The 15,368-nt window shown below is 33.8% G+C and overlaps 2 protein-coding genes across 2 annotated transcripts; both read left to right on the forward strand.

Annotated features, from left to right (window-relative positions):
* Positions 1-3,736: 3,736 nt before the first annotated feature.
* Positions 3,737-5,785, forward strand: LOC123314166 (troponin C, isoallergen Bla g 6.0101-like). Its single transcript, XM_044899288.1, has 6 exons — positions 3,737-3,863; positions 3,939-3,966; positions 4,025-4,168; positions 4,841-4,960; positions 5,023-5,154; positions 5,624-5,785. Exons 1-6 carry the CDS (start codon positions 3,858-3,860, stop codon positions 5,656-5,658), a joined length of 465 nt encoding a protein of 154 aa, XP_044755223.1. The 5' UTR covers positions 3,737-3,857; the 3' UTR covers positions 5,659-5,785.
* A 1,348-nt stretch (positions 5,786-7,133) lies between these two features.
* Positions 7,134-15,098, forward strand: LOC123314370 (troponin C, isoallergen Bla g 6.0101-like). Its single transcript, XM_044899627.1, has 6 exons — positions 7,134-7,249; positions 8,198-8,225; positions 8,288-8,403; positions 8,468-8,618; positions 10,061-10,192; positions 15,001-15,098. The coding sequence occupies exons 1-6, from the start codon at positions 7,139-7,141 to the stop codon at positions 15,024-15,026; spliced, it is 564 nt and encodes a 187-aa protein (XP_044755562.1). The 5' UTR covers positions 7,134-7,138; the 3' UTR covers positions 15,027-15,098.
* The last annotated feature ends 270 nt before the right edge of the window (positions 15,099-15,368 follow it).

The following is a 15,368-nucleotide window of genomic DNA, read 5'->3' on the forward strand; positions in this document are numbered from 1 at the left end:
GAGATTAATTTGGTGGTATGTTTTTCAAATAATCTTCTCTTTCAATATATGTATGGAGAAGTCGAAGAGATTTCCCTCCATTAAAATCAAAAGGAATGACCCTATTCGCAACATATGAGTAATCTTTCAAGAAAAAAAATATATGAGGTCCTCATCCGATCAATTCAATCTGTTTGCAGTGTATTGAAAAAAATTTTACTGTCACTATCTTTCCTGCAATTACATTAACTGTTATGGATCTTGAAAGGTTTTCAAGACTTTGGTACCCATACAAGTCATGAAAAACTTTGCAATCACTGCTATTTTGAAAGTCGAAAAAAATGATGACCTATAACTCTATCTTATTCTACCGAAATGTTTATATAATCAGATCACGTAGGTAGCACTTATAGCTCATTTGAATTTCTATCAGATTATTGATCTGGATCTGGTAAATATACAACACCCCATATTCTAGCGGCCTAAATTCGGATTTTATCGCCTTAATACAACAAAGCTTTTGCTGACTTTTGGATTACATCCTTCGAGGGATTATGGAAAGACACCCTCAAAGTGATCAAAATTATATTTTTATGTATTGCCTGAGTCAATCGAAATGTATATTATCAATCTATTTTCGTGCAACAGATCATAATCCCACGATCTCAGTTTGTGCTCTCATCATTCTGCGCTGAAAACTGTTATATTTTTCTCCTTAATTGTTCAAAGTCTAGCATTATTCATTATGATGATGAAATTCCGTCATATTCGAAACTTAACCTGCCCTAATCTATATTGAACCTGAATCCTAGCTTGAACATTTTCAGCTTTTTTTTTTTGGAAAATAGAGTACCTGGAGTGTCCGAACGGACCTTCCCAATTGAATTTGTCCACAGATTCTCCATTTTCGGTTTACAATTGGAAAATAACTTATTAAGATAAGAACGATAAAATCGCTACAGTCAAAAGTGATCAAGAAAAATATTGTTCAACCTGATAATTTGGTCTTCTATACCGATTCTGAAAAAGGTTTCTGTTGGAAGTTCAATATTCGAAACAGATGTGTGAAGAGCTAAAAAATGAGGTACTTGTGGAATACATATTACCTCCACCTACAAAGGCCTTCAAAATGTGGGCATAACAAAGAATAATATAATATATGAAGTAGGCTGTTATCAAATAATGTCACAACCACATATATTTTAATTGTTAAATTTGTTTCATTGTATTATATGCACATACCAACATATGTGCATAGAATAAATTAATAGGTTCTAATATTCATTTATTTTGTATTATCCGGAGCACAATTTCAACAGAAAAAAAATCAGAATTTATGAAGCCATGTAGGTAACTTGATGTTTGACATCGTTTTTTTATTACAAAATTTCGAAGCATAAAGAGTTCTGATACAAAATGATTCAGGATTAGATTTTTCCACCGTTTTTATTACATTTGGAAATCACAACAAGTAGGTATTGAATAATAATGTTTAATATTTATCCTCAATAAAAACAACTTTTCCAACTTGAAAAAAAACCTCTGAGGAAGTTTTAGTAAAGATCCTTCTCTTCTAGAACTACTCTTTAAAATATTTCACATCAAAAGAAGAACTCTGTATATTGAGAATTTTACGAAAACGGCTGCAATGATTCAATAAATATCTTTTTTTTGCCCAAATTCATAAATCAAGAAAATAATTTGAAGAATGGAAAATTGCCAGGATAAAGTTCGTATGAACTTTTCTCGTTTTTCTAAATTTTAACCCGACTGCCCATAGCTACCCAGTTCTAGACTGTTCAAAATTCAGCATGAGCTCCTAAACACAACGAGATCCAAAAAGCTGGGACTTTCACGTTGATACGAAGACTAAATATAAACAAACTAATGTATTAATTGAAGATAAATATAGAACAAGGATGTTTATATCTGCGCCACTAAAATGTGAGCTGTCGCCGAAATTCGAAATCCCCTATAAAGTATGTACATTACAGTGGTTTACTATCAGTGCACCATATACCGAGCACTACTTGGGCGTCCGCCAATCCGCGAAAGCAACTATAAACTTAACAGTTGATTTTACTTTTATGCATGGCTCGTGAGCCCATATGTCCCGTTTCGTCCAGAGCTTCGTGAAATCAGCTGTATTGTTCTCTCGGATCAGGGCAGTACTCGAATAATTCTAGAACTTAATCTTCATTTCATTAGAATTTGCCGTCAGTTATGAAAAATTTTCTGCTTTATTTAGATATGTATAGGTTTATTGAGATCTATCATGATCAAGTTCATGAACGAATATTGTTATAATTGAAGCATTTATGAATTAATCATCCACAAAGGGACAGTGGCTGGTTTTTTCTGAACTTGATGGTTTCGTGAAGAATTTTATTATTTTGTTCCACTTCAAACTTCTCAAGTGGAACAATATAGGGAAAATATTTACAAATTCGGGACGAAATATATCTACAATTCATATGTATATTTCTTCATTTTGTGGACCAAACAGGGAAAAATTACTTAAGCTCAATAGGATTAGCTATTTTTCTACAAAACTCTGAACTAGCTACCTACTAAGAAGTAGCAATTGATTTGAATTTCAAACAAGAAAAATTTATAGGTTTCATACACTCTCTCAACTTAAATTTCTCTTGTAATCTCAGCTTATTATGGCCTCTAAGAAAAATGCATTCTTCTCCTCATAATGTATCAAATCTGATGTATTGACTAAAATTAGGTTGCGGATGATAATGAGGCAATTACACACTGCCAAGCGATCTTCTGCGAATCTTGCGATATAATGCACTGCCAATATTAATGAATGGACATTCTCTAACACGACCATGGGGTGGACTTGGCAATGGCTGCTGAAAATAAGCTGATCTAACAAACTGCTCATAATCATGAAATCGTGTACTGTCTTGTGTCAACAATGGGGCTGCCTCTTTATTATAGAAAGTAGGGTTGCTTAGCGAGGAAAAGCATTAGGCGACCATATTTGGAGATTACAATTTCGTTCTATGTAGCATAAACCATATCACCGATTATTATCGTTAATCGGAGTCTACCACAAATTCTAACATTGAACCTATTGTTACATATATTGGCGCCCAACGTGGGACACGATCCCACGAACCTGAGATACTCGCACCCTCCGTGGTAACACTTTTCAAGGCCAAATACAACAGGAATAAAATTACTGCGCTGGTGTTTGTGCTTCTGCAGTACCTACTTCGCTCATACTGCTTTACCTGGTTTAGAAGAAGGCTATTCGCCTGAAAGGTAACCTCAATATTACCAAATGGCTTGTTCCTTTGTCGCATTCACCGCTTTGGAAGATCTTTGCTTGTTCTATAGATGCTTCAATAGTCAATAGGCGACACCTATTTAGAATCCTGCCAGAGGAATTAGCCGAAAAGCTGAGTCCAAGCTTACATCGGTGTAGAGACGAGCTTCGGACATCTAGAACGGCTCGATAGGGGCACTTTTTTGTTTTGAGCATTTGCACTTGCAGACCATTAAATGCCTTTCTCCAGTCCGACGGTCTTCATTATTTTCCTTATTCAGGCTCAACATTCGTTGTTTTCGAATCGGTAAAAAAGTATCTTATTTTTACGTGTGGACTTATTTTAGTCAGAAAACATTCGCATTCGAGAACACCGATTATGCCTTGGGAAATTTTCGTAATTTGGTTATTTCAGTTAGAATCTCGAGATACACCCCTGTGCGCCCAGACGTGAAAATATGAATACTCTTAATTACAAACGTAAGACATGTCGTCTATTACTAGAATCTTACGATTTATAAAAAGATTAGCACCAAACCCCGCCAGTTCACTTTAGATTTGTGGAGTAACGTGCGTTGACCATAACTCAAAAGTCATGGCGGTAAGCTAAAAATTTTTCGGAAATATTGAATCGAACTTATTCTTGAAATTTTTTCCATTTCACTTTCATTTTCAGGATGATTTAAGCAAGGAGCAAATTGCTCGTAAGTAGTGTTTGATTTTTTATTTTTCTCCCAGGATGCTTATAAATTTTTTCTTCAGTTCTGAAAAATGCCTTCGACACTTTTGATGTCGAGAAGAAGGGTAGCATTGGTACAGTCATGATTGGTACTATTCTTGGAATGTTAGGAATCCATACTACAGACGAGATGTTGAATGAAATCATTTCTGAAGTAGATGCTGATGGTACGTAACTACAATTTAATTTTTTGGTTTTGGAAAACCATTGCCCCTTGTATGAAAACCTTCAACTTTTACTGCCTAGCTTTAATATTTAACACTTAACTCAGTCTGATCCAGTATTATCATCGACGTTCTTGTGTAACACACAGTTTTGGGATATTATTGTAACAATATATGCATATAAAAAACATTAAATCGGCCGGATTATAAAGTCACTTAGTTCTTAGAAATTCGAAAATGAACCAAATGTTGCCGTTGAAGTGCCATTTGAAATATCACCAACGACTCGCATTCTCGACAAACCTTCAATTCTCCAGAAGAAATTGTTGCAATTATTCATCTCTGAAAGAATGAAAAATTAACCTAAACTACCTATATAAGTTTTCCCTTAGTTGGTAATATTTTTACTCCCTGCGACTTTCACTTAACACTCCTCTCGAATTTAATGTAGCAATTCATAACAGTTCATTATTAAATCTACAAGTTTTTGTGGCATGATGGAGAATAAGGAATCTAACCTCACTCAGATCATAATATTTCTCCTCTAAATTTCGATCAGTTAGAAAAATTCGAATATATTATATCTAGCGAAATTATGTGTTTTCTTTGAAGCTCTTTATGTGGACCTATAACATTTCCTCTAGACGAAAGTAAAACAGTTTGCATTCTCTTCAGGATCTGGAGAGTTGGAGTTCGAAGAATTCATAACCTTAGCTTCAAGGTTTATGGTGGAAGAAGATGCTGAAGCTATGCAACAGGAACTCAAAGAAGCCTTCAGGTTATACGATAAAGAAGGTGATAAAATTGCAGTATATCAAAGTATTATCAAAGAAATTAATTACGCAATTATTTAATAGGAAATGGGTACATCACCACTAAAACACTGAAGGAAATCCTGAAGGAACTTGACGACAAGTTGACTAACGATGAATTAGACATGATCATCACAGAAATCGACACAGACGGATCTGGAACTGTTGACTTCGATGGTATGTTGTGTACACATAAATATTTCGATTAGAGTTTGAAGTACGAAATGATCCGACTGGATTTTTATCGTTCCCCATATGATTATACCAATTTATAAACCTCTTAACGTCAAATAACTTAAAGCAACGGACCATCACCGAAATGTATTTAAATGTCAAAGCGCCCTGAAATGCATATCGAAAAATAAAAAGTTTGTTCTTGCTGAAAATTTTCTCTTTTAAAATACTAGCATAGCATCTTCTAGAAACTCCATTCATATCGTGAAGAATGAAATATGATGGTTACAAGTAGTGATTTGAAAATAATATGAAACAGGGCGTTTCCCCATTTGAATTAGAAAGACATTTTCTCGAATTAGATACACTATACACTATTGAATGTGTATTAAATTTTTTTCCATTTTGATGGTGGAATCAAGACATATATTGTATAAATTGTTTTTGAATGAAATTTAATTTTTATTTTCAGAATTCATGGAAGTTATGACTGGAGGAGATGATTGAGAGCAAGAAGCTTCCTACCTATACAGTATTATTATATTTGCTCACCATTCACCAAAATATAATTTATTTTTCTTGTTAGCCCTCAATACCTTGTAATGTTATGATTGTCTCAATAAATATTATAAGATAAGAATTCGGACTACACACGATATTCACATACCTTAATTCATTTTCCCTTTTTCCTGAAAATCTGGATTTCTTCATTTTTGTTATCACTTATCTCAGATCATTGATTGGTGAGAAAAAGAAGAAACTCGAATGAAACATCAAAATCTTCTATTTATTTTGCAGGACTGAAATGAACGTATCTTTGAAGAGCCATGAGTAATTGTAAGCAAACCTTAAAAAAAACGATACCTAAAATAAGGTAGCTCAACTGAATTGCCCAAATGAAACTGAAAAAACAGGATTCCTTAATTCATTTTCCCTAATTAAATCTTAATATTTTCATTTTTGTTCTAAATTTTCTTGGATTATTGATTGGTGAGAAAATGAAAAAGAAGAAAAACGAATGAAACATTAAAATTTTCCCATCATTTTGCAAGATTGAAATGAACCTATATCTGAACAGCCAGGAGTAATTTTGTAAGCAACCCTAAAAAATCAATACCAAAAAATGGTAACTTTACTATTGCACAAATAAACCTAAAAAAACAAGACGCAATTGAAAAGATTTTCTGTTCATCATTTTTTTTATTTATCAGCAATTTAGTTTTCACACGTCTCAAAACGCTAACTATGAAACTTTCACAGGAAGCTTCATATTTTTTCCTGCTTAATCCCAACATGATCAGCTTAAATTGACTAGGTACTATTGATTGGATCCCTAACGAAGCTGCAACTATAAACAATATTTTATATCCTTATTATTATTTCTTGTGACAACATAGTATAGTTAAAATTAAGGAAAGAATCATTTGGTTCAATTGAGCAGGCTTAAAAAGCTCTGAATGTGGGAAATAAGAAATCTGTTGGGTCAGGAAACTTATTGGAAGATCCTTTGGAATTCATTTGTCTCCTTTGGACTATCAAGGAGATGAATTATGTGACACTTTTGATGAATTTGTAAAAAATTATAAAATTTTTTTCTTCGAACATTTTATATACATACAGAAATTTCAGTAACTCAGCACCGATTCATGGATGGTGGCTGTACAAAACATATGAATAATTCTGAAAATTCGTCCATATAATGAAGACATTTTTCAAGACTTCGTTTGCATCAATACTCACGTGTCCATCTTTCCAAAATTTTTGGTTATTTTTTGTGGAAAATAAAAAGAAATAATAATGAATATTATTAAGTATGAATCCAGTTATCGAATAGTGAATCTATATGCTATTTCACAGGTTGAACATGTTCGCTAATCTTTTTGATCAAATATCTTGAAGATCAATAAAAGTTTTAATGAATATCCTCTTGCCATTTGCAAAGCGGGTCAATAGGAAGGTATATTAAGATTCCTAATCAGCTTCTGGAATGAGCATTCACCTATTTAATTCCCTTCCTCCATTTGATCGATTGTGGCACATTTGCAATCGAACTGCTGCCGTAGTAGTGTCTTTCATGGGAAGAAAAATAACCAGCATGGTGAGTACTTTTCATAATATTTGCTTCTGGTTCTTCATTTAAGGTTTTTCAATTTTCATATGTTGGGAGAAATATTATTTTCAAAATTTGCTCTGAAATGAAAAATGGAGAAAATATACTCCGGCAAAATAATTTTGATGATTCAAAATAGATATATAAAGTTACAAAGATGGTGGAGAATAAAAGATAATAAATGACAAGCTTTTATATTGAAGAAATATACCTACAAGGTACATAAATGGAGGTTACTTATGGAAATCATTCAGACACTATATTGAACAGAATAGTCATTTGATTTTTCTGAAACAACACGACATAAGAAAATGAAAAATTTCAAGAAACTGGATATATTGTCTTTGTGCTTTTTTCATGGAACAAATTCAGTTTTGTTGTTTGTATTAATTATAAACAGTTTTTCAATGCTAATACATTCTGCCAGATAATACAAGAATTTCATAGTTCACTGCTTTTTAGACATTGAACTATTCATAATATCAGTAAGTTTTGTGGCCGAACTGTGGGAGCAACTTTTTGTGGCTATATTGCGAATATAATGTTGTGTGCAGAAACTCTGATACTAAGAAAAATCTGAGATAAAATATTATTGCCAGAAAGTGAGGTCTTAAAGAACTCTAATCTGACCTGAAATTATATCTGACCGTTATGCGATGCTTGAGAAAGCAAACTAGTAGATAAGGATGCGATTTGTGGAAAGAAAAGATTTGGTTCAATGATAAAAATTTTAAAGATCGATTCCTTGATATCTTCTGGGTACAGTAGAGAACGAAATCTATATAGTAATTTAAAAACATATCCGTCATCAATACTTCTTCAAGATTTTAAGCAAGAACCAAATATAAACAATGTATTAAAATAATGTACCTATGTTTCATGAGTAAAATAAATATATCTTTTTAATTTTTATAATTTCTTATTGTCTCCTCTTAGAACGAGCTCGACAAGGATCAAATATCCAGTAAGTATTCCCTCAGAATTGGTTTCGTTAATCCTAGCTAAATGTAATATTCTTCAACCCAGTGCTGAAGTCAACTTTCGATGCTTTCGATATTGACAGGAAGGGTTACATCGAAACAGAAATGATCGGAATGATTATGGATATGCTTGGGGCTCAGGTCGATGCGGATGAATTGGAGGTGAATATAAATAGGCGCCTAAGTGAAAAATTAATCAGAAAATTAAACGCGTGTTTTTTTTCAGTGCATTATAAATGAAATTGATGAAGATGAAAATGGCGAAATAACATTCGACGAATTTCTTACGCTTGCAGCCAAATTTCTGGTTGATGATGAAGATACAGATGCCATGCAGACAGAGTTGAAGGGTGCGTTTAGAATGTACGATAAAGAAGGTGAGTGGAAATCATTTTTCAGCCAGTCCCAAGTGGATTTTTTATTATTTCAGGATTTATTACACTATTTCCATCATTCAAAAACAAATAAAACCTTCAATTTAGTTTTCTCCCGTCGATTTCTTCCCGTCAAGTAAATAAGAGTTCAAGAGTTCATATTATTTCTGATTGTTCATACTCTTACTCTTCTCTAAGTTTTTCTATTTTTTATTATATCTCTACAAAATTTTCCGAGCCTTCCATTATACAGGGTGACCACGGGAAGTATTTACATTTTGAGAACAGCAAAACGGTGTTAATTTTTTAAATAAAAAATTTATTTTCTTTTCTGACATGTTTGTTAAGATATGCCATTTAATTTAACTTGCAAAAATAATGTCAGGAAGGTGACGGCCGTCTTCTCTGATGCAGTTTTCAATTCTGTTGAGGAAGCTCTGCCATACTAGCTGTAGTGTCTCCTCGATGATTAGTGCCACTTCTTCACGAATTGCCTCCTTCAAATCTTCCAAATTACGAGGTTTGCGTTGAAAAACTTTCTCCTTCAAATGTCCCCACAAAAAAAAAATCGCAGATGTTGAGGTCGGGAGAACGAGGAGGCCAGGGCACATCTCCAAATGACCTGGAAACAAGTGCCCTGGCCTCCTCGTTCTCCCGACCTCAACATCAACAGAAAGTTTTTCAACGCAAAATTCGTAATTTGGAAGATTTGAAGGAGGCAATTCGTGAAAAGGTGGCACTAATCATCGAGGAGACACTACAGCTAGTATGGCAGAGCTTCCTCAACAGAATTGAAAACTGCATCAGAGAAGACGGCCTTCACCTTCCTGACATTATTTTTGCAAGTTAAATTAAATGGCATATCTTAACAAACATGTCAGAAAAGAAAATAAATTTTTTATTTAAAAAATTAACACCGTTTTGCTGTTCTCAAAATGTAAATACTTCCCGTGGTCACCCTGTATATTTTTTAATTTGAGTAGATTAAAATATCATGGTTTCCTGATATTCATCAGGATCATTCTTATTTTATGTATCATATAAAGACGAAAGACAGAGAGATTAAACAATGAGGGTAGCCACAAGTTTTATTCTCATAATGGATTCATCAGTGACCCAATAATAATATGGTAGGTTTTCTCAATTTGCTGAAGAGAACTCGAATTTGCTGGCAGAAATGGGCCTTAAAAAGGGGTGTTTCTTTAATCGTTCGATTTAATTCCTAAAAAAAAAGTTGTAGAATGCTAGAATGATTTCAAATGAATATTTTTTGGAAGGACCCTTTCTACACTTTGAAACCTCAGAATTAAGACAATCCTCAGAGATATTAAGTGACTATCAAAAATCAATGAATAATGGCCTTTTATCAATTTTTTCGGGTTGGAATTCTCCTAATCCGAATATATAGCCACGTCCATGAAGAATTCAGAAGCACTCACTTTCAGGAAATGGTTTTATAACGACGCAGGTGTTGAGGGAGATCCTGAGGGAACTTGATGACAACTTGAGCGAAACAGACCTCGATAATATGATAGAAGAAATTGACACTGACGGATCAGGAACAGTCGACTGGGAAGGTAAATTCTGTCACATGTTCACTTCTTCATCATACAGTTCGCGTCTACACACGTTCCTTAAACCACCTATCAACTTTTCAATATCAGGTCTTGATAGAATGAAGTTTTTTGATACATTGAAACTAGGAGATATTTTTTATCCATTACGGGCATGTTAACCATAGAGCTCTTCCTTCAAGGAATAAAAAAGCGATATATTTGTCTGCAGATAAGTGCAACGTGGCAAATTGTCTCGTAAATACACTCGTTTTTTTAAATTAAAATTGATAACTTTGAAAGATCTTGTCATTTCGAACACTCTCATATTGAACCTAATGAAAATAATATTGAAAAATTAAAAACATTATTACACCAGTTGTACAGTTTCAAGTAATAAAGACTATTTCTTTTATAAGCAGAACGTTTATTCTTCGAAGCTCTACAATTTTACTGCTCTAGACAAAATCTTGTGAACTCTCCTCTTTTTTTTATTGTATCTATAGCAACTGAACCCTTGATACTACGATCTTGCATTAGAAAACGGAACATTCTCCCACCTTGCTATTTTATAAACTTTCATGAAATAGCAACATTCGTTTGAACAATTAAAAACTACAAATGACAAAGTTAACCCGAACATTTTTTGACTGTTTGACAACCTTTTCGAGTTCTGAATATTCGACTCAAAATGTTATCTGCTCTTTCTGATACCTGAGTTTCATGCTCTTTATCTTTGATATTGGATATTTCTGTTTCTTCCTCATACGAGTCTAATTCTAATGGAAAAATTCTTTGAACTGACCGAAGAATTTCTCCTGCACTTGTACGTAAACGTACCAATCTTACCGAACCATCCTTACCAGGAAATAATTCCGTAACACAAGCTAATGGCCAATCTCCTCTTTTGGAATTATCATTTCCAACCAATACAACCTCCCCAACTTTCAACTGTCTCACGGATTGTGTTTTGAAACGATGTTTCAATTGACCAAGATACTCAATTCGAAACCTTTTCCTCAGTTGTTCACCTAACTTTTGCCTGTATTTTGCACGTCTGGTCAATTTACTACACTCGACAACATCGCAATCGTTAACACCAATTTCCTTTATATCTTGAATGAACATAGCTGGAGTCAAAGGACATAAATCGTCAACAGAATCAGACAAAAAAGTTATAGGTCTACTATTAATTACTGCTTCACAATCACACAATACTGTAAACATTTCTTCGAAGTTCAAAGAAGCCTTTCCTAGAGTTCTACGTAATAAATTTTTCAATATACGAATCAACCTTTCCCAAAATCCACCCCACCAAGGAGCAGCTGGAGGATTAAACTTCCATATGATCCTCTCCAAAGAACAAAATTTTGTCACAATGGACCAATCCAAACTCTTGAACATATTATAAGCTCCTACAAAATTAGTCCCATTGTCAGAATAAATAATTTTTTCAATGATACCTTCAGACAACCAATCTTTGAACACATCTTCATACTTTGAGTAATACCCATCTTTCATCAGCTTACTAATTGTAAAATTGAGTCTACGAACAGCCAATTTGTAATTTGATGGAAGCGGTGGATGTCCTTCGATCCAAGGAAGATGAACAACATATCTACCATCAGATTCAACTGCTACAGTTTCTTTAAAATGCCTCAATGCTGCTTGCTCCATCTCTTCTCTAGATTTTGATTCAACTGGATCCCTAATACCTAAAATATCCAAATCCCATAAATCCTTGATTTTCAAATCATCTACAAGCATTGAAGTACTATACATAACATTACCAGTTGAAGTTTGATCGAAATTTGAAACATTATTTTTTCCCATCAGAGTCCAACCCAAAAACGTTTCAATTGCTGTAATTCCTGAAGGTAACTGAATAATTTTACCTGTCAATAATTTACCAGCAACATCTGCCCCTATTAAAATTTCTACTTCGAGTGCCTCATCGTCCCTTATGATCACATCATTATTCAATAAATTTTCTACTAGAGAACTTTGACACACGGAACCGATTCTACCACAAATTCTCTCCTGGTCTAAAGTAAGGAAATTGCAAAAATATTTTCTATCCAAATCGCACAAAAATATTCGATATGAATTGTGACTGCTTTCACCTGTATTCAAACCCCCAAATAAACAGTGAATAATTGTTTCCTCACACTGAACTGGTAATCCTAATTCTTTCGCTGTACGTTTCAAGACATAAGATCTTTGAGAACCTGTATCAATTAAAACTCTGCCTCGGCGTTCAAACCCCTTACTTCCTCTGAGAATAACTACGAGTGTTTGTAAAAAAACTCTCGTTGTTCGAGTGAGACTAGTCAATGAATTTTCCTTACAAGCACTAGACTCGTTCGTTGGAAGTTTTGAATTAACGTCTGTCATTGGACACATCACCAAGTAATGCCTTTTTCGACATTTTTCACATCTCATGTGAACTTTACATTTCTTGGCAGTATGACCACGTCTGAGACATATGAAACAGTATCCCTTTTTTAAAATGAGCTGTTTTTTATCAGAAAGAGAAATACCTTGTGAATTCGAACATTCAAAACTCTTATGCTCTGAACGTCCGCAAAAAATACAAGAAACAACTTCGTTATTTGTGGTCACGAGTTCAGAAGCTGTATATGGAGTTGCTTTGTTGTTTTCTGTCGTCATCATCTTCTTCTGTTCCTTCGCCCTGGCAGATCCTACTCCTGACTTCGCCATTGAAACTTTCTCTTCATTCTCAACTTCATTCCTTATAAAATCCATAAGTTTCTTCACTTTGTCTTGAGATTTCGCTGCCGCTGTATCTGCCGAATACGAACGCTGCCATATCCGCAAGAGCTCCTCAGGAAGACAGGATTCTACCAATGGAAATAACATGGCTGAACATTTATCTGATGTGATTCCCAGTGATTCAAGAGCTCTCAACTGACATTCCAACTTGTCATATAACATTGACAGGGACTTTGTGTTTGATGTTAGTAATCCTATCAAATCTCTTATATATAATTCAATAAGGAGTTCTTCTCTTCCGAACCGGGACTTCAGAGCCTCAATTGCCTTAGGATAATTCTCGAAGGTGGGTGGAAAACTCTCCACGACAGTTCTTGCTCTTGACTTAGGTATTGTCGATAGAATTAGGTACTGAAATTTCTCCTCATTGTCCATGGTGGGATCTTCATCTAGTTTCTTAAATAATCCCCAAAAATGCAGCCAATCTCGAATATCACCACCAAACTTTTTCAACTCTATCTGTGGAAGCTTAAATTTTCTTTGGAGCGTACCAACTTCGCCTTCTGAGGAAGATATTTCGCGAACCTTTTCTGTGGAAGATGAAAATCTTTCTTTTATAACATTGAATTTCAATGAATATTCTTCCACACTATCACAGTCTGTTTCAATATCGGTGTCACTCATATTTTCTTCTATCATGAAGTTAAACACCTCCTTGTCTAAGGTCCTGATCTCTTCATATTTACTCTCCAGAACTTGAAAAGCCGCTTTAACTTCATCACTATTAAAATTCCCATTGGAAATCCGGCTTTCAATATTATTGTAGATTTTTGTGAAAATTCTTCGGTGTACTGTTCTTGCTTTCTTTGCCTTATCCATAATTCTTACTTGAATGTGTGTCTTGAATGTGTCCTGTCACGGTCGCCAAAAATGTACAGTTTCAAGTAATAAAGACTATTTCTTTTATAAGCAGAACGTTTATTCTTCGAAGCTCTACAATTTTACTGCTCTAGACAAAATCTTGTGAACTCTCCTCTTTTTTTTATTGTATCTATAGCAACTGAACCCTTGATACTACGATCTTGCATTAGAAAACGGAACACCAGTAGTAATTAGTTTATCTACGAAAGAAGGAATAAGATGATCGAAAATAATCTTAGTTACATGAACAAGTTCGAAATTAAACATTCTATTCATCTGACAAATCTATCAAATTAGACGAAAATAAAATAGTTCAAGGTCAAACCGGAAGTTACATCATTAAAAAAAATCAAACAAATTCATTTTTTTTAATTGTGACATATAAAACACTTTTTAAAACTCTTTGATGGTTTGAAACTGACGATGAAAAGATACTTGTTTCCATAGTAACAGAAAATATGGTCCTCGTTGCTCTAAATGTACCGGGTGTGCAAAATTCGTTGTCCACTGAGATGATCTCGAGAACTATAAGAGCTAAAAGAAAACGAATGACACATTTCCAATCTCTTTTTCAGAGAAGCAACAAATCTTCGATTTTGAGTTATAAGCAAAAAAAAATGAAATTTTGAAGATTTAATAACTTTTTTATCCTTGAAGTAACCGATCTGATACTTTAACCTTTTACAGGCAGTTTTACAAGGAGAATCCAGTGACGAGCTCAAATTATATTTTCATTTCGAATCATTAGGCGAATTTTCGTTTTTTTAAATGCAAACTTTGATCGACTTTGTTATTTTTGAATTGAAAAATATCTTTTGTCTGTAGATTTTACGTGAAAAAGTGCTTAGGAAGGTTCAAGTTTCAGATCTGTAACTTCAAATACCAAAAAGTTATGAGAACTTTACAAAATTGTGAAAATCTCATTTTTTGCGAATAACTCAAAAACGAAGAATCGTAAGAGGCTACGGTCTTCACCATTCTTTGTTTCTCTGAAAAAGAGCTAAGAAATATGTCACCCGTTTTCTTGTAGCTCTTATAGTTCTCGAGATGCTCTCAGCGGTCAAAGAATTTTGCCCATTCTATATTATGTTCCATACTAAATTCCAACACTGTCCAATCAATGTCTCTCATTTTGATTTCGAGTTAATCATTGATTCGAATTTAATTTTTTTTTTCAGAATTTCGAGCAGTTATGATTGGTTGAGTAGGCCATATAATATCTTTTCTACTTTTTGACATTTGTAATTGAGGATCAAATAGATTATTGATGGTTGAAGTTCTATGTTTTTTTATGATCATCCTACGAAGATACTTATGCCATTATTCATTAGGATCGGTCAGCGCAAAAGTTGATTGTTTTTGACAGATTCATATATTGAACACCACAACTAGCTGTTATTAAGAATAGTAGCAAATTTCACAAATTCATTCATTCCTAAAATGGTTTGCCTCCAACTATTCACTATTTAGACTCGATCAATTTGCTTTATTATTCGAAAAAATGTAACACACCTAAAATCATGATGATTTCAAAAGTTATTATTTG

Source organism: Coccinella septempunctata, chromosome 5 (assembly GCF_907165205.1).
Source record: "Coccinella septempunctata chromosome 5, icCocSept1.1, whole genome shotgun sequence".
In the NCBI taxonomy this organism is placed as follows: Eukaryota; Metazoa; Arthropoda; class Insecta; order Coleoptera; family Coccinellidae; genus Coccinella; species Coccinella septempunctata.

Excerpts from the sequence above, each read along its gene's own strand:
- LOC123314166 (XM_044899288.1), top strand. Across the intron at positions 3,967-4,024 it reads AAGCAAGGAGCAAATTGCTC|TTCTGAAAAATGCCTTCGAC; the intron begins GTAAGTAGTGTT and ends TTTTTTCTTCAG. Across the intron at positions 4,169-4,840 it reads TTCTGAAGTAGATGCTGATG|GATCTGGAGAGTTGGAGTTC; the intron begins GTACGTAACTAC and ends CATTCTCTTCAG.
- LOC123314370 (XM_044899627.1), top strand. The coding sequence starts at position 7,139 with ATGAGCATTCACCTATTTAATTCCCTTCCTCCATTTGATCGATTGTGG. Across the intron at positions 8,404-8,467 it reads TCGATGCGGATGAATTGGAG|TGCATTATAAATGAAATTGA; the intron begins GTGAATATAAAT and ends GTTTTTTTTCAG. Across the intron at positions 10,193-15,000 it reads AGGAACAGTCGACTGGGAAG|AATTTCGAGCAGTTATGATT; the intron begins GTAAATTCTGTC and ends TTTTTTTTTCAG.